The sequence below is a fragment of the Ovis aries genome, chromosome 16 (genome assembly GCF_016772045.2).
Source record: "Ovis aries strain OAR_USU_Benz2616 breed Rambouillet chromosome 16, ARS-UI_Ramb_v3.0, whole genome shotgun sequence".
Classification (NCBI taxonomy): domain Eukaryota; kingdom Metazoa; phylum Chordata; class Mammalia; order Artiodactyla; family Bovidae; genus Ovis; species Ovis aries.
In genome coordinates this window covers 3,863,902-3,885,045 of record NC_056069.1, presented here as the reverse complement: position 1 = coordinate 3,885,045, position 21,144 = coordinate 3,863,902, and the positions used below count along the sequence as shown (strand labels likewise).

Sequence of the window (21,144 nt, the reverse complement as noted above, 5' to 3'; positions counted from 1 at the left end):
CATGTTTGTCTGTAAAAAAAAGCTGAAAAGTGGGAGAATGCCCATCCCAAGAGCCTAGGTGGAGCCGAGTAGGTGTTTGCAAAGTGAATGAGTGAGTGGATATAGTGTGAGACAGCCTTTCTTTGGGATGCACACTGTATTTTGATACGTGGTACTAGAAGAGAAATTATAATTCAGCGTCTATCTAGGAACTGTAGGCAGTTTCTGTGATTAATAGTGTTGACCACTGGTTAATACTGTTGCTACATTGATTACTGCTATTATATTTTTTTTTGATGTGGTCTCTATACAGTCTGCATTTTGCCTTTGTAATACAGTATTTATTTTTTAATAGACAGTTTTTCCTGCAGTGTTTGGAAAGTGTCCTCACATCTGAGATGTTCACTTATATCTGAAGTGACATTTAGGGAATGGCAGCAGAGCATTGGGGAAATTGATAGCATGTCTCAGTAACTTTCTTGAAACTTCCTTCTGCATCTTCTTGCGCCGCCTTACCCCCTTGGTCTCTCCTCCTCGCCCCCCGCTGTTTACTTTGCACAGATTACTCTCACAGCACTTTGAGGTTCACAGCAGAACGTAGTTTCCACCAGCCCCCTCCGCGCCCCCAGCAACCACCAGCACAGCCTCCCCATATTAGAGCGGTACATTTGTTACAGTACGGGAACCTACCTTGACATGTCATGATCACCCAGAATACATCCTTTAAGGTTCACCCTTGATGTTGTCCATTCTGTGGCTTTTGACAAATAGGTAATGACACGTATCTGTCGTTATAGTGTCCTACATAATTGTTTCACGGATCTGAAAACCCTCTGTGCTCTGCCTGTTCATCCCCCTTTGATTTTTTGATCACTTGTTAATTCTTTCCCCTCGTTTTAAAATTGTCTTGTTTTAAATTTGTCCAGGTAGAATAGAGAGGTTTCACTCTGGAAGAGAATTTGAGAATGCTGCCCAGAAAGCTTTCCTCTCCCGTGGTCAGGGCAGCCTGAGAGTAGCAGCTGCCGTGCCAGGACTGGCCTAGAAAGAGCCAAGGGTAAACCGGTAGCATTGCTCCCAGCCCTCCCCTTTGCGAGAGCTTCTGGGTGGCTCCTCAGAGGGTAGCTTCTCGCTTAGCCTGGCTGATGCACAGCATGTTGCCGGCGCTAGTGGTGAAGAACCTGCCCACCATGCCGGAGACACAAGAGATGTGGGCACCATCCCCAGGCCAGGAAGAGCCCCTGGAGGAGGAGATGGCAGCGCACGGAGGATCCCACGGACAGGAGCCTGGCGGGCTACAGTCCACGGAGTTGCAGAGAGTTGGACCCGACTGAGGAGACTTAGCAGGCACACGCGCACAGTGCATCTCAGCTCCATAGTCTAAGTGTTTCCCGCAGTGAACAGGCCCTGGGCTCATGTTCCAGGCCTGAGACCTGGGGCTGCAAAGGGGCATGCCAGCCTGTCGTTTCTAACCTCTCTTTTAGAACTTGTGAGTTCACTTTCCACAGTGGTAGTATTTAAGGATATTTGAGAGTTAGCTTAGGAAAATTTGAGCCTACTGTTCTTTTTGTGCTGAAAATAATAGCATTTTTTTCCTCATTTCTTGAATTAGTATTTCTGGGAACCCTCTTTTTTTCTAGAATCATAGTATTTAATTGCTGAAAGGGACTTTGGGTGTCACTTAGTGCTGTTTTTTCATTAGATAGGTTATAAAGCCAAGGATCAGAGAAATTGGATGAGATGCCTAAGATCCTACATCTTGGTTATCGTGATTGTGTGGTGATGATGGGGGTTGGTTCAAAAGTCAGTGCGAAAGCTGAAATCAGTTGCAGTGAAGATTACTCTTTATAGACTACATGGCTTACAATCCGTTTCGGTAACTTGTACTTTTAATTAAAGAGAGAGGGCATGGAAGAGAAGGAAAGAGACATGCTTGTAACTGTATGAGAGCATTAGAGGCGAACGTCAGTAAGGCGGGTGCGCGCGCTGCAGCTCCTCTGAACTCAGAGCCCCCGTCGCCCATGCTGTTCTCCTGAGCCAGGCTGCACTTCAAACCAAGGAAAGACAGGGTCACTTTTGTCTTATGTATATATGACTTCCCTGGTGGCTCAGATGGTAAAGCATCTGCCTACAATGCGGGAGACCCGGGTTCTATCCCTGGGTTGGGAAGATCCCCTGGAGAAGGAAATGGCACCCCACTCCAGTTTTCTTGCCTGGAATATCCCATGGACAGAGGAGCCTGGCAGGCTACAGTCCATGGGATCGCAGAAGAGTCGGACACGACTGAGCGACTTCACTTCATATATATATATATATATATATATATATATATATATTTATTTATTTATTTATTTTAAACTGGAGGTTGATTTCCTTACAGTACCGTGTTGGTTTCTGCCATACAAAAATGTAAATCAGCCATAACTGTACATGTGTCCCCTCCCTTTTGAACCACCCTCCAGCCCCTCATCCCACCCCTCTAGGTTGTCACAGCCCCGAGCTGAGTTCCCTGGGTTATACAGCAACTCCCCATTAGCCCAGGTCGACACCTGTACTTGTTCTTCTTAAGCGCTTTTAGGTAAAGGAAGCTGGGCTTCCATTTTTTCAAGCAGATCTGTTCTGTTTGCTTTCGATTGTTTTGGTTTTCCTCTATAATTTGCTCCTCAAACATTTTAGAATACCAGAGCACCCAACTTGTGTTACAGAACATCCACGAGGTGGCACTGTTGAAGTTCTCTTGATTTGCAGAGCGTAGTTCAGAGGCAGCCCCTTCTCTTGGGGAGTGTACAGAGTTGGAGAAGAGACAGAACAGATGAACATGTGTTATGTATATAAATATGGTTAGTATAATTGCATGCAATTCAGTTTTCATTACAGCGAATTTTAAGGCACTGTCCATATCTCTGTTAAAGTGGAATTTTGTGGTACTGAATATTATATGAAATGAATGGACCATTGGCTGGGACATGGAAATGTTTTTGTTAAAATGCTATTTGTTTTAGCAGGATTTGATCTGAGCATATATACATGTGTCAGTATATATCATACACATGAATGTAATAGCTGGGGACAGGCTGGCCGAGGTGATTGTGCTAGTTGCTGTCTAGTAGACTTGGATTCCGTCTGGCATTAGTTCCTTAGCACAGACCGTGCCTCAAGAAAGAGCTTTAGGGAAGAAACAGGTCCATGTGTTTGTTCATACTTGGGTTTAATAACGTGTGGAGTAACTTCCTAATCATTATTCTAGTTTGATGCTTAGCTTTTACTGTAGATGATCCTGAGTTTGAATTTTTACTTTGTTGAAATTGACAGTCAACTTAAGACTTCTTTTGATTGTAAAAACCATTAATTCTATAAAAACGGCCTGTAGTTTTCACTTTTTAATACTTGCTGTGAATACCGTACCTGTCAGTACAGGGAAAGTGGAAAATGTCTGTGGTCTCTGGCTCCTTTTGGTTCAGTGGAAAAAGTGATAATTGTGATATGCTTTTTAAAAACCATGGTGCGTGTTTAGTCTGCAGTGTCAGTTTCTGCAGGCTAAGTTTGTGGTTTGTAAGAACTGTTGTTAAAGGGAAAATTTATACCTTTTGAAGTAGAGACACATTGCGCTTCAAGAAGGATGATAAGCATTGGTGAGGTGTCTGAGCAACTGAGAGTTTTAAAAACACTTAGCTTCGTGGCCGTGGTTTATTCCTTTGTCCCCCAAGTAAGGACGGTAAACCATTACAGACTGTAAATGGGACAGAGGTTAGATCAGCGGTCTCGGGAGCTGTGGAAGAACCAGAAGGGAGGCTTTAGGTTGGATGCAGGACCAGAGGTCCAGTATGTCAGAGTGCAGAGGCCGATTGCTGAATCCGGCAGCCCCCCCCCCCCCCCGACTTGAATCCGAGCACCTGCACCTAATACGCAAGCCCGCTTTTTGGAGCCTCGGTTTCCTTATCAGTGTGGGGATAATACTAATACGCTATAGGATGTAGTGAGGATTAAACATAATGTACATAATATGCCTGGCATCTGGTAAGTAGTCTGAGGATGACAGTTTAAGGAGGGGAAAAAAAAAGTCCAGAGAGGCAGGAAACACCTGCTTCTCCAGGGGCAATGCGATTTATTGCCAGGAAGTTTTAATTATTCACCCACTGATTTCCGAATTGATTCATCCTGACATCATTTAGGTAGGTGTATGTGCCACTCTGTTGGCATAACAAAATGTTGGACTTTGTGACCTGAGCATTATTTCACTTCATTTTAGTCTGAATCTTTGGGTCAGTATATTCCAAGTTAAAGAAATCCAGTGACACGCTGTTGCTGTCAGGAAAGAAAGCCTCTGACTTCAGGTTTTACAACTAGATTTGTGACTAGGGAGGGGAAGGGACAGCAGGGGTGGGTGGGGAAGAAAATTTCTTTGCAGCTGCTCTTTGAAATGCGTTTCTAAAATAATAAAGTTTCTGTAATTGTATGATCTAAGCAGCTGTCTTGAAACTGGCTATAGTCAAGGGCATTGAACTGACATTACACATTTGAGTTTCATTTTGGTGCAGTGTTATTTACATACCGAGCTTTGAAACTTTGCCTTTTAATTGTTTTAATTTATTATTGAAAAATTTCCAGACCTTCCTCTGGTGCGTATAATTAGCACCAGCAGCACTTCTTCAGCACTATGTGTGCAGTATTCTGGACTCGTTTTCCGAGGCCATAATGTGTCCTCTTACTGCCTTGGGAAGGGGGGTGCTGTGGGAGATGGGGGAGTCTCAGCACTGTAGAGTAAATGAGAGCCAGACATTGATACTTTAAGAAAATGCTTTAGTTGTAACACCTCAGAGCACTTTTTAGCTTAGGCAAATGGGCCACCTTATTCAGTAACCTCTTTGTTCTGAATAGTCTTGAAACCAGAAAGTTATAAAGTCTTCATGGCTCCTGGGAGTGGCTACTCCCAGGTGCCCAAATAGAGGTTGTATGATTCCTGTTCTTTCAGTATTTAAGGAATATGAGATTTACTCCAAGCTATTAGGGAAGACTTAGCGACTTGCCAGGGAAGGCATGTCATGTTTTCTCTGCAGAAAATAACAAGGGAAGGGAATACTGCTGAGCTTCCTTAGCCAGTGATACCAGCTAAGGCAATTTCTGCAAGAGGGAAGAAGAGAGACTGGTATTTACCAAATGTCTGCTCTGTATCTGACTCCTGAATAACCTCTTCTTATTAACCTTCCCAGCAGGGTTAGGAAGATCCTTCTCTATGAAATGAGGCTATTGATGGCCTATCTCAGAGGGTTATCATGCTGATTATAGGAGATAATCCATCTCGAGCATTTAATATTACTCTTATTTTATGAAAGACTGAGATCCAAAAAGGAAAACTGGTTTGCTTCCACGAGGTCGTATGGCTCTATAGCCAGTATATTTTCCAAGAGACTGACACATCCTGCACCCTGGAAAGAGGGGGTGAATTTAAAGGATTAACAAAAGGAAGTAAACCCCCCAGATTCCACTGAGCTGTTGCTAGATTGGACCAGTGGCATTTGAAAGAGTAGGAGGTGTGTGTCTAATAATGAGTTTCCTTATGCAGAATCTTGCTGACCGCCTGTAGGTAGGGGAACATCAGTGAGGACTAAAAGGGATATTGTTGCTATAAAACATAAGTTCCCAGCATGTAGGAATTACCTGATGATAATTCTTAAGAACTGACTCATTGGAAAAAAAACCCTGATGCTGGGAAAGATTGAAGGCAGGAGGAGAAGGGAACGACACAGGCTAAGATGGCTGGATGGCATCCCCGACTCGATGGACGTGAGTTTGAGCGAGCTCTGGGAGTTGGTGATGGACAGGGTGGCCTGGCGTGCTGCAGTCCATGGGGTCGCAATGAGTTGGACACGACTGAGCGACTGAACTGAATTCTTAAGAAGATAGATTCCTGGGCCCACCATCTACATATTCTGACTCAGTTGATGAGGAGAATATTCAGAAATTATTTTTGCTACTACTGTTTCTCAAATCACTAACCCCAAATGATTCAAGTATAACGACACAGGCTTCCTAGAACCAGCTCATAGACCGCCCAGCCAGGTGGAAGGTTTGGATGCAGCTTTCCCAGCTGGTATTCAGACCACGGGGATGTGGCAGCCGTTGAGGCCTGAAAAGACAGCATATAATGTATTCTCACCTGTCTGTTTTCTCTCTCAGCAGAGGGTTTGAGAGGCGTGTTGGTTGGGGGTGTGTTTATAACCAATTAGCAGAGTTTGGTTAATAATTGGAAGTAACATAAACCTTAGACAGTGACTGTGTGCTAATGTTAAGTGTAGAAACTAGAAGATGGTCAGAGAAGTACCCCAGAATTAGGGAAACTGAGAAGAGCTAAGTTTATTAGGCCATGGGTGGAGACTGTAAAAGTAAATATGATCAAAGAGGGTAGAGAGATTCTGAAATCTGAAGTTCAGATGAATAGTTTGTCAGTCTTGTCAGTGGATAGGCACAAGTAGAAGCCCTTGTGATTCTCCGTGAATTTCCCGCACTTTAAATACACTTAGATGGAAGAAAGGGGCCTGGAGATAACAGAATGGTAGCCAGAATCTTTGAGAATGGTATCAAAAAGTCCAAGCCCTGAATAATGTGAAATTGTCTAAAATGGTTACATGATTTGGGAGAGTTAAAAACAGAATGAAATAGTCCACTGTTTGGAGCAAGAGTGAGAAGAATGAAGGGACAGTGTACTTGGAATAGATGGTGAAGTGGTGATAGGAAGAAACAGCGTATTTTCGCTCCTCACTTAACTTATCCTTTTTCCTTTTGCCACTAAGAATCATGGCTTTAAAACTAGAAGGGTAGAAAAATTGTCCAAGAAAGGAAGAAGATATTTAGGAAACACATAGCTCCTGTAACAAGTAGACGTAGAGATGTTGTGCCAGGATAGTGACAGAGCCCGAGGTGGTGTTTTTCAGAATTGTGAAGCATTGAGAAATAGCTGCAAGCCAGGAGGCAGAGCCGCTGGCTGCGCTTGCGCACGTGCACGGCGTACAGCTGTGTTTGGTCGTCTCCTGCGTGACAGTACCCAGAGATGCTTGAGGAGCCAACTTCCTGGTGTTTCCGAACTAGAGAGCTGGGAGACGGTGCATGTGGGAGATACTGGCTGTTGAATTTGACGTTTCATTCCGGCCGAATTCTCAAATGGGTTATCAAAAGTTAATTAGCTGTTGAAAAGACTATAGCAGTATGTAAGCCTAGAAGAGATAGTGTATAGAACGTCGAAGGTTCTATATCTCTTGAGCAGTGAGGTTCGGGGATTTAAAGATATTTTCTTATAGGCAAAGTTTTTCCAAAGTGAACATGGGTTGTGTGTTTAAAAGGGACACAAAGCAGGTAGTGCCAACTTGTAAACAAATAATTGCAATGCCAACTTGATGTAGTAAGCACCAGCAAGGGAGCACAAAGAGTAACCATACCGAGCTCACCTGATAATGTAAAGATGGCAGTGTCTTCACGGGGCAGTTTCTCCAAGTATCTTTGAGGGCTGAATAGAGAGATGTGGGCAGAGGACTACTCAGCCATTAAAAAGAATACATTTGAATCAGTTCTGATGAGATGGATGAAACTGGAGCCGATTATACAGAGTGAAGTAAGCCAGAAAGAAAAACACCAATACAGTATACTAACACATATATATGGAATTTAGGAAGATGGCAATGATGACCCTCTATGCGAGACAGCAAAAAAGACACAGATGTGTAGAGCGAACTTTTGGACTCAGAGGGAGAGGGAGAGGGTGGGATGATTTGGGAGAATGGCACTGAAACATGTATACTATCATGTAAGAAACGAATCGCCAGTCTATGTCTGATGCAGGATACAGCATGCTTGGGGCTGGTGCACGGGGATGACCCAGAGAGATGTTGTGGGGAGGGAGGTGGGAGGGGGGTTCATGTTTGGGAACGCATGTACGCCCGTGGTGGATTCATGTCAATGTATGGCAAAACCAGTACAGTATTGTAAAGTAAAATAAAGTAAAAATACAAATTTAAATAAATAATAGAATATCTGTGAAAAAAAATAGAGAGATGTGGGCTGGAAAATAGTATACAATCCAAATAATTATAGAACTGGTAGCTCGGGGTTGATACTTTGTATTTAGTGAATGGATGTATAATAGCCTGAAGGGAAATAGAGAATCATGGGTGCTGTCCTTGGTTCTGACCCATTTAGCATGTTTGCCAACAGCTTGGAATAAGACTTACTACATTTGCCCGTCATGCAGATCTGGTGTGGAATGTCCACACTTCTGGGTGACAGAATCAGAATTGTAGAGGCTGATTTCAAGGGTCAGATAAAGCTTTGAAAGTGAACTATAGTGAGGATAACTGTAGACTTCTGTGTGAATCTGCCCTCCCCTTTTAACTTAGCCATACCAATGCAGAATTAGGGGGAATTGTTTTTAATAGACATTTTATGGGGAGATGCCTAAGGTTTCAGTTCAGCTTACTAACATCTTAGGAGTCTACTGTGATTTGGCTGTTAGATGGAGGCAGTATAATCTTCGATTGTCTTATCTCTTAATATAATGACCTGCACAAGAAAATAAAGTGACCCCAGTGTAGTCTTCGTTATCAGATCATAACTTGAGTATTAGATCTAGTGTAGAGTGGAACCAGTATGTGAAGGGCTTGTAAACCATAAATCAACAGTGTAAATACTCAAGAGTGGGAAAAATACCTTAGTTTGTAAAGCATTTTTTATATATCATCTCGTTATATTTTCAAAATAAGGCAAATTATTCTCCTCATTTTATACAGATGAGGAAATTGAGGTTCTGAAAGTTTAATGATTTACCTAGACCCTGTCAAGTTAGTGTGACTATACTGCTTCTGTTTATTGTGAAAAAAGAAAATACTGACCTTGAATGATGCTTTGTTATCTTTAAAACCCTATCATAAAGCTTCGTTGATTCATACAGGTAATATGAGAAAGGATAGTACTGGCCATGGCATGGTACACGGTAAAGAAAACAAGGGGCGGGGATGCTCCAGTATTGCTTAGGCATTTGTTTCCTGTCATGGAGCTTCTTGGTGGTGAACCTAGACTTGACATTGGAATTTTCCGACTGTATGTTTAGTGTTCCCACTGCAACACAGAGGAGACCTGGGGAAAGCTTTATCTCTTGTAGCTGCAAAAGGGCGTGTCCAGAACCACAGGATGGGACTGTGTAGGTGGCAACACTATTGACCAGAGGGATCGTCTTACCTTTGAATGTCAGGCAAAGGCTGAATCTTGGTTGTCTTTGAAAGGATACTTGCACTGTGTAGGATTAAACCTCCTAAGGGTCTAGAATTTTTCGGATGTGGTTCATGGTTTTGATTTACCTGCATAAGAAGGAGATGGAGAAAAATGATTAACAAAAGTACAACTAAGTACTCTTGACTTAATTCTTGGATTGTTGTGTTTTTTTCATAAGCTTTTTCATATCAGTTAGTGTTCCACCTTTTTGTCTCCTTAGCCCCAGGGGATTCACATAGGTCATGGATTAATGGGATGATTTGTTATCAGAAGCAGTAAATCGAAGGGGAAAGAATGCAAACTTTGGAGGAAGAGATCAAAGTTCCACTCTTGACTTCACTATCCTCTAGTTGTGAAACCATAAATCCTTTTATCTGTCTCTGCCTCATCTGTAAAATTTGGGGTGTCATTGCCCCATAACGTTCTGTAAAAGAAAATAAAAATAAATATTTCGTTAGAACATCTGGCAAATACAGAACTGCCCAGGGTTGACTTTTACACCCAGGAACTGATGCCATCAGTTGTTTTTTCTTAAAAAATCAGAACCCAAAAGAAGTATGTATGTTTAGGTACTCCTGTACATGTGTATCTGCAGAACTTTCGATATTACTCAAGCACGTTTCCTGGTTCAGGATTCCTTTACCCTCTTATCTTTAAGGAAGTGGTGGCTGGCACGTTTCCGTCCCCCTTCCTATCCCTCCACTGCTTTTGTATTTTGTGTTTCCGTCCCCCTTCTATCCCTCCGCTGCTTCTGTATTTTGCAGAGCAAGGCTTAGACCACATAGCAGAGAACATTCTCTCCTACCTGGATGCCAGATCTCTGTGTGCAGCAGAGCTGGTGTGTAAAGAGTGGCAGCGAGTGATCTCAGAAGGAATGCTTTGGAAGAAGCTGATTGAACGGATGGTGCGCACTGACCCTCTGTGGAAGGGACTTTCAGAAAGAAGAGGGTGGTGAGTATTCAGGTTGCTTGTTCCCTTGAAAGACAGTTTCTTTGACCTAGGGTCAGTTTGAGTACTAAAAAACGTAGTTATAAATACTGGCTTAATGTGTTGGCCTATTTTAAACAAGTGGAGAAAGATGTGTGGTCAAGAGTTGAGAGGAGGAAAGTTAAAGCTGTTAGAATAACCTCTTCTGAAATGCATACTTCCTGTATATTTATTAACTGTTGGATGTATTATACAGTTTGAGCAGTTTGACTTTTCAAAGCTATATGTTTATGCTTTTCCTTTCACATTTTCCTTAGGCGTTGATCCCATTGCCAAGAGATAGATATGGAAAAGGAAGTCATGAGAAAGTCAGATAATGTCATTTTGCTGTTAGATGTTGATCCTGGTTGAAGACGGGAGGGATACAACAGGCAGGATTTTTCAGAGACAGCCCATCGTCTCTGAAATACAGCTTTATAGGTCTGTGCATGTCAGTAGTCTGGCCCAGTTAGCACAGAGAAAGAGTGCCAAGCTAGGACACACAGGAGGTGGTGTGAGTGGTGGCTAGGGCTGTGTTTCCTTTATAGGAAGAGATTTGATATGCACTAAGTCAGATTTTTCACAAAGTTACATTAGCCCCTTTTATTGAACTGTAGAATGAAGGGCCAGATGATTGTGTTGGGTATTCAGAAAATAAAAAGTTAGGATCATGTAAAGAACTGTAAGTTGAACTTATGTCAAACATGTACATTTAATTGTCAGAAATCCTGCTTTTGAACTGTTAAAGCTCAATGCAAATCAAAAGACTTGAAAGATTCAACTTTGAAAGCACCATGTTTAAATAAATTTCACCCTTTTATGTGCAAAAATGTAACATCTGTTTGTTTTTATTTGCCAGGGATCAGTACCTGTTTAAAAACAGACCAACAGATGGCCCTCCCAATTCATTTTATAGGTCATTATACCCAAAGATTATCCAGGATATAGAGGTAATTTTATGATTTATCTTTTTTATGGGCTTAGTGTTCAGTTGATCTAAAAATCATAGAACGGGTCTTTCTTTTTTAAGGTGAAGTCTTAGAGCAAATATGTTTAAATGTGTAATCTGCACATTACTATGTGTAATTCTTCAGATTGGATAGTGCCTTTTTGTATTAAAAAAAAGTCTAACTTTTCTAAAATGTGAAATGCTTTTGCAAGGCTGCCAGTTAATTGAAACCTTAATCCAAAATTACCTTTTTAATTTGATGAAATTTCCAAAATCCAAGGCCCAGTTTTTCAGGTAAACGTAGTTTCACCTTTTTGAGCCACCTCTAGAGAACTAGAGAAGGCACAGTCGCAGTTTCCTCCGTAAATTTCCCATACTTTTGCATTAAAAGGATTCCAGTATGATTCTAAGCAATAGTTAAGTGGTTTTTATAGAGCAAATTACACTCGTGGACCGTTTTGGATTTGAGTGCAGCTTCCCCAGACCAGTAAAACTCTGTGAACTTGATGAGAGACATTGGAGATGTTTGATATTGTTCATGTGTTCTAATTAGTTCGGTTTTATTATTTAGCCCTTTTCCTTGAACCAGGAAAGACATGCACAGGCATTTCTCATTAACTCTTTCACATGTGTTCTTGGCAGGTCTTGGTTACTTCACTATTTCCTCCTTGGCGAAAAAAAAAGTTCAACCTTTGCTAGGCAATGCTGTATCACCCATAAAGTTATACTCGGCTTCCCAAATGTGAAGTAATCCTCATCCCCAGGTGATAGGCATAAAAGTTATTGTGCCAAAATTCATTAATAGAGAAACATGTGCTTTTTGTAGCCGCCCACTTCTTTTTTAAGGCAGATGTGATGTGAACTAAAGGAACTGTTTGGTTAATGGTAAATCTGAATGTGACTGGAATATCATTATTTCAAATGCAAGCTGTTGTCTTGAGTATTCTGTTCCCTAAAATGAGCTGTAAAGTAACCTTTTAGGGAAGTAAAAGCTTTAAGTGAGTTGAAGCTTTTGCCAGACAAATCCTAAAATTTAGGAATTAATTGATTTATTGGCAGTTCAAAGCTTAGAATAAATTGCTCCAACAGTATTAGTAACTGAGACATAGTGTTAGCTTGGACCTTAAATTGGTGTGTGTGTTTCAGATAAGAAGGATTGTCTTTCACCCCTATGTAGTTTTACTAAGACTGCTTATGCATATATCTTAGAAACTATATTACTTTCTACTTTTTTCCTCCCAACTATTCTTTATAACATATCTTCAGATTTCCTTGAAAAATTTTTAGCAAGTCCTTCATTATAAGAAGGATGATGTCTAAGATCAATCATTAATAAATAGGAACTCTGCAAGGACTTTGATCAGATTGAAGATTTGGTGACATAGATTATTTTAATTCTCATGAGTACTGTCATAACCTACAGTATGAATTCCGTTTTCTGTGGCATGACAGTATGTGACACCACCTAACATAACCATTTCCTCAGGCTAAAATAACATTTTAAAGTTAGTGGAGGAGGCAGCTGTGAGGGAAAACAGAGCTATAGGGCAGAATCCCATTTGACACAAAACCTCTGCATCATGGTGGTCTACAGTGTGGTTCCTAGAGTGTGGTTGAGGAAAACCCACTGGTAGGCCGCAAGAGTCTCCTCCAGACTTCTGTGGGCTAGATCTCTTAGTGTGAGGGTTGGTGTTTTATACTTGGGTACATTCACTCATAGTAATAATAATAAAAATAATGGACTACGTAGGGAGTGATTACTTGTCATAGATACTTTAAGTGTTTTATAATTCATTTTCTCATTTTACACTCTGGACAGTGCTTGGAAGGGTAAGCCCTGTCCTGATTTAAAGTTGAGGAATCTGAGGCTTACCCAGATTAAATAGCTTGCCCATGATCACACAGGCAGTGGGTAGTTGAGTCTGTGATCAACCTTACCTTCTTCTGCACTTAATACAGCTTTTTTTACACTAGAGATCACTGGTACTTCATCAAAATAGGGTTCTTTACCTCTTCTTTGTAAGTGTGTTTTATCTTCTCCTGGGTGGACATGAAAAGCAAAGAGTTGTTTCAGTGATCCATGGATCAAACAAATGGGAGACTCACAGGCTTGGCTGTTACCATATGGCTGGTATAAAGCCCTCACAAGCAAACTATAGTAATTACAGGTACCCTCTTCTGAGCCCTTGCAGTATACTCATGAACTGTGTTGTGTGATTTTTATAGATTATTGATTGCTTGTAATTCTCACAAGATACCATCCACACACAGCCTTAGAGTCTGTGGTTTTTTCCCCACATTCTCTGCAAGGTTGCCAGTTCACAGCACCTTTTGCTTTCTCTCCTTCTTGCTCTGCCGTGACAGTTCTAGCTCACGTGCTGGCTCCTGTCATCTGTACATCCCATATTTGGCTCTGACAAGCAGATGACCTTGCCCTTCCACACTGACCCAAGAGGAATTGGCTAATTTTTAAGAAGAGTAGGGAACCTGGCTTAGTGTAGCCAAGCCTTATTGTTCAGGAAATGAGAATATAAGAAATGAAGCCTGGAGAGAATAAGAATTCTTAGCTTTCTGCAGAGGTTCATCTCTCATGGGTATTCTTGCCACACACATGCACACACATGCGCCCTCGCACACACAGGCACACACACACACACACACACGGGTAGAAGGGAAGAGGGGAAGGGGGTAGGGTGGGAAGGAGAGAGTTTAGAGAGCCTCTGAATCGAGAAGGAATTCCTGGAAAACCTGAGGCACAGTCCTAAAAGAAACAACCATACGCCATTGCTTTCTGGAGTCTTAGTTGTTACCATCATCGTCATTATTAATAGGAGCTTACTGTTAGGTACTTTGCCACAGTGATTTAATTCATTTCTCAAATTGTCAGAACCAAAATTTTTAGTCCAAAACCTTGTTTGTCCTACCATGCCCTTAGGTGTTCCTCGACAGGAAGATGGGAGTTGTTATAGTAGGCTTAATCAGTCAGAGTTCTGATGTCCTGAACTTGGATTTTTCTCTTTGTCATCTCAGAGTAGTGACAAACTCTTTCATGTAGAATGCCTTTTTTCCTTTTTTTTTTTAAAATTCTCTGGATTAAAGCCTTTGAAGCCCTCTCCTTGGAACAGACCACTAGTAAAATGATGGTGTGTTGTATCGCACCTTTTAATAAACCACATTTTATTCAGGGAAAGTGGGGAGCTTTTTTGTGGTTTGCAGACTTGATATTAACATTGTCCTAACCAGAAAATGCCAAAACTTGCCCACCCACCCAGTTGTGTTTAGGCTTCTAAAAATAATGTTATTCCTTCATACTCAGACATCTGTTTTCACTCTATTGCCAATTTAAATGCTGCTGTATACTCTGTGTATCATGGCTACTTTCCCAGTTATTTTGAAAATTTGCACAGGGTAAGGGGATTTTAAAAGTTCTCAAAAACATGAAATATTCCTCTACAGTAGCCATACCGCACGATGTCCAGGTGAAAGGCAGGTATCTGCACCATTAAAAAGGTGCACCTGTGGTGCCTGCATCCCTGCTGCTGGCAGTAAGGTGATGGTTGCATTGCATCTGAAGGCTGAGCCCTTCCTGGGAGTGGTCGGGGTGGGCTCGGGCTGGTCCGCGTTGAAGGTCAGCCTAGAGCAGGACAGCAGCTCCCGGCGATTTGGCGAGAGCTTCCAGTCGCCGCCTGCTCCTTTGGCCATTGCTCTCCACAGACGCAGAAGAGTGTCGCGGCGCTGTCTATAGGCGCTGTGATGAACACTTTACACGTGCAGTCTCGTTTCATCCTTCCAGTAGGTTTGCGAAAGTATATGGTTTCCATTTTTACAGAAGAGGAAAAACTGCAACTCATAGACCCAAGTCATTTGCCAAGACTGCTAATTGACCTAGGTATTTTCTGCCACAATGGGCTGCCTTCCATTTTAAAAGGTCTGTTTTTTTCTGAAAAAGACCTGGCTTATATAAGCATTCTAATAAGAGTTGAGGTCGTCAAATACAGTAGTAGGTAGTATTTTGGGCAGGCACAGTCAGCAGGAAGTGTTGCTTTCTTTTGTGGGTGGCCCCGAGACTTGAGAAGAGTGAGGTCTTGGGAGTTACACAGGGTTGGTGTGCAGTGGAGCAGTCAGCTGCTGGATCTGGCTTAGTGTCCCTTTCCTGGCATTTTGAAACAAGCTGCTTTTGTTTTGGGATTCAGGAACCTAATAATTTTAAAAATAGCCCTAGATGGGAACTTCCTAAAATGATCATCAAAAATTATTTGGTAAGATTTTTCTTTTAAAGTTTGGAAATATATTCTAGAAAATTAGGCTCCTCCTCAGTTTGAGAAGCTAAGCTATTTCCTAACATCTTCTTGACTTAGAATGAAAGCAGAGCTTTTGAGAGATTCTGGCCTCTGGCTCTTGTTTGAGAGTTGGAGCTAGAGGTCTGGCTTGGCCCTTTATGTTGGGTAGTGTTCTTTGTCCAGACATCTCAGGGGATGGGAGTAGCACAGGCTGATCGTGTTGCCTTACCCAGCTTCTCTCTGCTGCATCCTCAGGACTTTAAGTACAGTAATAGTTTATAACCAAGTCACTGGGTTCTAGAAAACATTTTAGAGTAGTGGGAGGGCATGTAGGAAATTCTTTTTAGTTTGAGGATTCCCATACCAAAGTTAAAAAAAAAAATCCCCCCCGCCCCCTGCCAAAATAGCGATAGGTAATGTGCTTTTTCTGCTCACTGAAATGTAGGGCAGCAAAGCTATTTACTGATTCAGTAATATTTTAAAGCAACTGTGTATGTTTTAAAACTAAGAATGGTGATTTGAATTTTAAAAATAATAGCAAATATATTGAGAAGACAGGTTATGTATTCATCTTTGAAATACTTCAGGTTTATATGGAGTCACATTCAGTAGCAGCTTTCTGGGCCCCAAGAGTGTAGCCTGAACACTGGTAACCACTGACAGGAGTCATTGGTCATGAATAAGACTATTACCAGTAGATCTGCAATGCAGGAGACCCGGGTTCAGTCCCTGGTTTGGGAAGATCTGCTGGAGAGGGAAACGGCAGCTCACTCCAGTGTTCTTGCCCGGAAAATCCCAGGGATGGTGGCGCCTATGGGGTCGCAAAGAGTCGGACACGACTGAGCGACTTCACTCGCCAGCAGATCTGCCTCCTAAGTCAAAATTTTCTTGGTGTGCTTAGCATGCTGAAGTGGCTCAGTCACTCTCTAAAAATATAGCATTTCTCTAAATGGTTCCCAGCACTGAGTTCAATTTCAGAGATTCTTTATTGTCTGGATCCCTTTTTATAAAGTTGCTTATACAGGCAGGTCTTTCGTCTACCTTGATAGCAGTAGCCACAGTGGAATAAATTTTTGTTTTGTTTTTTTTTTTTTTGGAAATGTGGCTTTATGTCTGACATTTTATAGACGCGCTAGAGATGATGATGATGGCTAAGCAGCTCTCGTTTGGTAGCAGATGGACAGATGAGTTATTTCTCGCTCTTGGGACCTCCATGGCACCTCTTTGCATCCCCCTGGTTGTTGGAAATATGTGATCCTGCCCTCTCTCAAGGCCATATATGGGAAGTCTGAGAACAGGGCATGTATTTCCAGGCTTCCTGTGCTAAGTGCTGAGGCCAAAAATGAGAAGGCATTTTCTTTTTAAGTATATGTGTATCAGTATCTCCAATCCTCAATTTCTTTTTCTGTAGAATGAGAATAATAATTTTAGCTTCAGAGTCATGATGATCAAATGAATATTATAAGCTGTATAAAACACATGGCATAGTATTACGGAAGCATAGTACCTGGCATACAACATTCAGTGAATTTTAACATTTTAGAGCATACAGAAGCGTGTTGCCTTCAAAATAAGAAATGTGGTTTGTTAGATGTCAGAAGAGGCAGTAATTAAGTGCTTAACTTTGTGAATAAAGATGAGATTTCTCTCCTTTCTTCACTTAAGCAATTAATTAAGCTTTTAACTACTCAGATATGTCTTTTGAACTAGTATAACCAATTATTGTAGTCCCTATTGTCCCCTAATTTCAAGAATCAGGAGTTTATGCTTTGGCTGTCCTTAGTGGAAACATTGTGTCTTTTTATCCTGAAAATCCCTGACATCCACTACCAGAGATAGGCCTCCTGTTCTGGGCACGGCCCACCTCCTCATTAAACTTTGCCCACTGGTCTCAGGCCATAGCACTGTAGAAGACCCTGTAAGTCCTGCAGCACTTACAGTTTTTAATCACTAATTTGACACTGATATTTTATGTGGAGTTGTTACTGATCTTTCTAAGTTCTGTGTTCATTGCCTCTATACTTTGTGGACACTGCATATTTTAAAAGGAAAACCATAGGCTCAGAGTCAGGAAGGAACTGGGTGTGGTTGCCAGCTCATCCAGTTACTAGTTTTGTGGCCCCAGGCAGGTTAAACTCCTTGTTTGTAAAAGGAAAGTAATGAGAACTTCCTTCCAAGGTTAATGCATGGATCATTGAACCAAATAAACATGATTTAGTGTGTATCCAGCTATGCTTCCTGTCAATCTTTTCATCCCCTTGCCTGGCACAGTCAGTCATTCAGTACCCGGAGTATCCAGCATCTCAGTAAGTGTTGAATGAATGATGAAAGAATGAAAATCAGGACTGGAATGTGCCATTCTTACTCTGAAGGGGAAGATTAGAAATGGATGACACAGCTCTTTCTGTAGTAGTTAGCATGTGGTAGTTTTCAATGTATTTTCTCACTGATCAAAACAATCAGTGTTTTGCATAGATACACAGGTTGTTAGTATATACTTATGTTAGTGGTGGTCTTCTGCCAAATATTTTAAGTGGCAGGAAAGAATGATCCAGTGAGTTACTATTTGTTTGTATGTTTTGGGTGCAAATAGCATTGTTTAAGCATGTTGAATTGTATCTAGACCATTTTTTCCAAACCCAACCCACACTCATTGGAAATCTTGTGATAGTTGCCAGATGGGCAGTGACCATTTGAGGAAAACTATTGTTGGGCTCATGTCTTACTTGGAAAAGAGTTTAATTCCTATCCAGAGACAGCTATCAGACCAAGATGGAGTATCCCCGGTGTGCTGTTTCTGAAATGCCAAAGACTGCACGCTGATAGAGCAGCTGAGTCGCAGAAGCTCATCTCTCACTCCCTTTCCCCAGACCATAGAGTCTAACTGGCGGTGTGGGCGGCACAACCTGCAGCGGATTCAGTGCCGCTCTGAGAACAGCAAAGGCGTCTACTGCTTACAGTACGACGACGAGAAAATTATCAGCGGCCTGCGAGACAATTCCATTAAGGTAAATGACTGCATTTGGTATGCGTTATTTTTAGAACTGTGGCTACATGTTAGACGCTAGATGTAAAGTCTCCATTTCCTCCTGATTGGTTTTTATCTCTTTCACTCAGTCTTGGCAGCTGTCTGCCCTCTACTAACACTAGACCCCTGGATCCTCTCACTTCTTTCCCTTCCCGAAGCACATTCACTCGCTGTATTCTGTATTTAGGTGCAAGTAGAGAATATCCCAGTATCACAGGGCTCTTGGTTACTTTGCTAGCTGGCGAAAGTGTTGCTAACTTGCACATAAATCAAGAGTCATTGCCTTTTATGGTTTCTGTGAAAGGCTAAGTTGGTAACACAAAGAATGATAGAGCAATTTATGTTGTTTTTATGCACGTTTCAGTAGTAGATAAACTGGATCATTTCTTTAAGGTTTAATGGCGCTAACGAATTTTTTTCATATTGTTTGTAGCTTATTTTCTCATATTTAAGAAAATGTGTGATTTTTTAACTTCTGGTTATAATTTGCATATGCTCTTTTGGTGTAAAGTTCTGTGAGTTTTGATAAGCATAGATAGTTGTACAACCATAACGGTAATCAGGGTCCAGAACAGTTCTGCCATCCCCCAGATTCTTGGTCCTGCTTCTTTGTGTTCACCTGTTTTGTTCCTCAGGCGCTGACAACTACTGATCTTCTTTTTTCCTGTCCCTATAATTTTGCCTTCTTGAGAATGTCCTGTAAATGGACTCACGTAGTAAAACCTTTTGAGTCTAGGTTTTTATACTTAGCATTGTTCTTGAGAGTCTGCTGCATTGTGGCATTTAACAGTAGTTGATTCCTTATCATTGCTGAGTGGCATTCCTTTTTATGGTTACACCACAGTGTGTTTATCCATTTACCTATTGAAGGACATTTGTGTTCATAGTTTTTCACAATTATGAATAGAGAGAGCCACTGTAAACATATGCATGCATGTTTTTTGTGAGAACATACTATCATAATTTGCATTGGCCATTTGTAGTTAACTTTAGGAACACTGCAAATTATGATAGTGTTTTTACAAGGGAAGAAAGAGGTGAAAGTGCTAGTCAGTCACTCAGTCGTGTCTGACTCTTTGTGACCTCGTGGATTGTAGCCCGCCAGGCTCCTCCATCCTTGGAATTCCCCAGGCAAGGGAGTGGGGATTCCCTTTTCCAGGAGATCTTCCTGACCCAGGAATTGAACCCAGGTCTCCTGCATTGCAGGCGGATTCTTTACAATCTGAACCACCAGGGAAGCTCCGAGAAATAGGTCCACAAGAATCTATTTTTAACAATACATTCTTCGAAGAAAATCACTTCCCATCTTTCCCATTATTTGTGAACAGTCTCAAAAACTTGGAAACCACTGGAGAGATCAAAAGAAGGGAGAAAAACAACACTCAGCGTATAGATCCAACTGTCACCATTTTACTTCCTTTTAATCTTTGCTTTAAAACATACATCGTGTTTATGTCACTACATGGATGACTTTTAGTCTGATTTTTCGAAAAACATAACTTAATAAAGCATTGTATTTTCTCATTAAAAACTCTCCATAATTTTCTGTGAAATTTTTGTAAGATGCTGAACATTTTTCATCTTAAATTTTTCATAAACAATGTCATGGGTTGAAGGGTGTGCATTCTTAAAGACTCTTAATACTGTCATATTGTTTTCCAGAGGGCGAGCCGACTCTTTTCGCAGAGTTTATTTAAAAATTCTCTTTATATAAGGCCGCTAAGTATAATGGATGCAGGAGTTACGGGGACAGGGTAACCAAATAGTACCTCTGTTCTGGAGTTGTTCAGTATCGCCTCTTCCCCTCTTGCCATTTGCCACCTGTTGGATGTTTAATGCTCTGATTTGCTGGAACACAGCTTTGTTTTGTTTTGTGATTCAGAAAATAAGGTGAGATAACATTTATCAGAATGTGATATACTAAATTACTGTTTGTGGTTGATCTTGTCTCAATAGATTTGGGATAAAACCAGCTTGGAATGTTTGAAAGTGTTAACGGGCCACACTGGCTCTGTCCTGTGTCTCCAGTATGATGAACGTGTCATTGTTACTGGCTCTTCAGACTCCACAGTGAGGTGAGGATATGGCTTCACTCGTCTGAACTTGTATACCTTCCATGAGAAGACTGAGGTTCATACCCTCTTCTGCAATAAAGTACACACATACCATGTATATGTTTTTTTATGCTCTATTTAAAAACCACTTTTGGTATAGCTGCATTAGAGCAAAATAGACAGGAAAGCTAACTTTGTTTAAGTAGGTCCTATTCCCATTACCATACATTACAGAGATGGCAACCTGCTTTCCTGTAAAAGCACATTACCTCATATCAAGCTAGCTTTTCCCCGGAGACCATGCTCCAGACGGTAGAGGAAGGAGGCAGGGTGTTGCAGGAGTGTGATGGGTAGGTAGTAACCTACGGATACTAGAAGGACTCGGAGGCAGTTATTTGCAGCACTTTAAATAATGTGCCAGATATTTTGTATGATGATTTCCTGTTGAATTCTCACGGAAACTTTTCCAAATAGGTGAATAGTATCTTCTTTTATATAGGTGTAGTTTGGCGAAACCGAGGCCAGAGAGGCAAATAATTTACTCATATAGTTAATTTTGAGCCTTGCGTTTTTATTATTCAAGACTGTGTTGATATTATGTAGCTTTTCCAGTAGTGGAGGCTCCAGTTCTCA

At 41.3% G+C, this 21,144-nt stretch overlaps 1 protein-coding gene across 12 annotated transcripts in view; it reads left to right on the top strand.

Annotated features, from left to right (window-relative positions):
• FBXW11 (F-box and WD repeat domain containing 11) overlaps positions 1 to 21,144 on the top strand; it is a 130,552-nt gene that overhangs the window by 91,792 nt on the left and 17,616 nt on the right. For all 12 annotated transcript variants that reach the window (XM_015101233.4, XM_015101232.4, XM_015101231.4 and 9 more), the window contains 4 exons: positions 9,999 to 10,185; positions 11,060 to 11,150; positions 18,300 to 18,437; positions 20,414 to 20,532. In XM_015101233.4, coding sequence (XP_014956719.1) covers positions 9,999 to 10,185; positions 11,060 to 11,150; positions 18,300 to 18,437; positions 20,414 to 20,532 — 535 coding nt within the window. The remainder of the gene's footprint in view (positions 1 to 9,998; positions 10,186 to 11,059; positions 11,151 to 18,299; positions 18,438 to 20,413; positions 20,533 to 21,144) is intronic.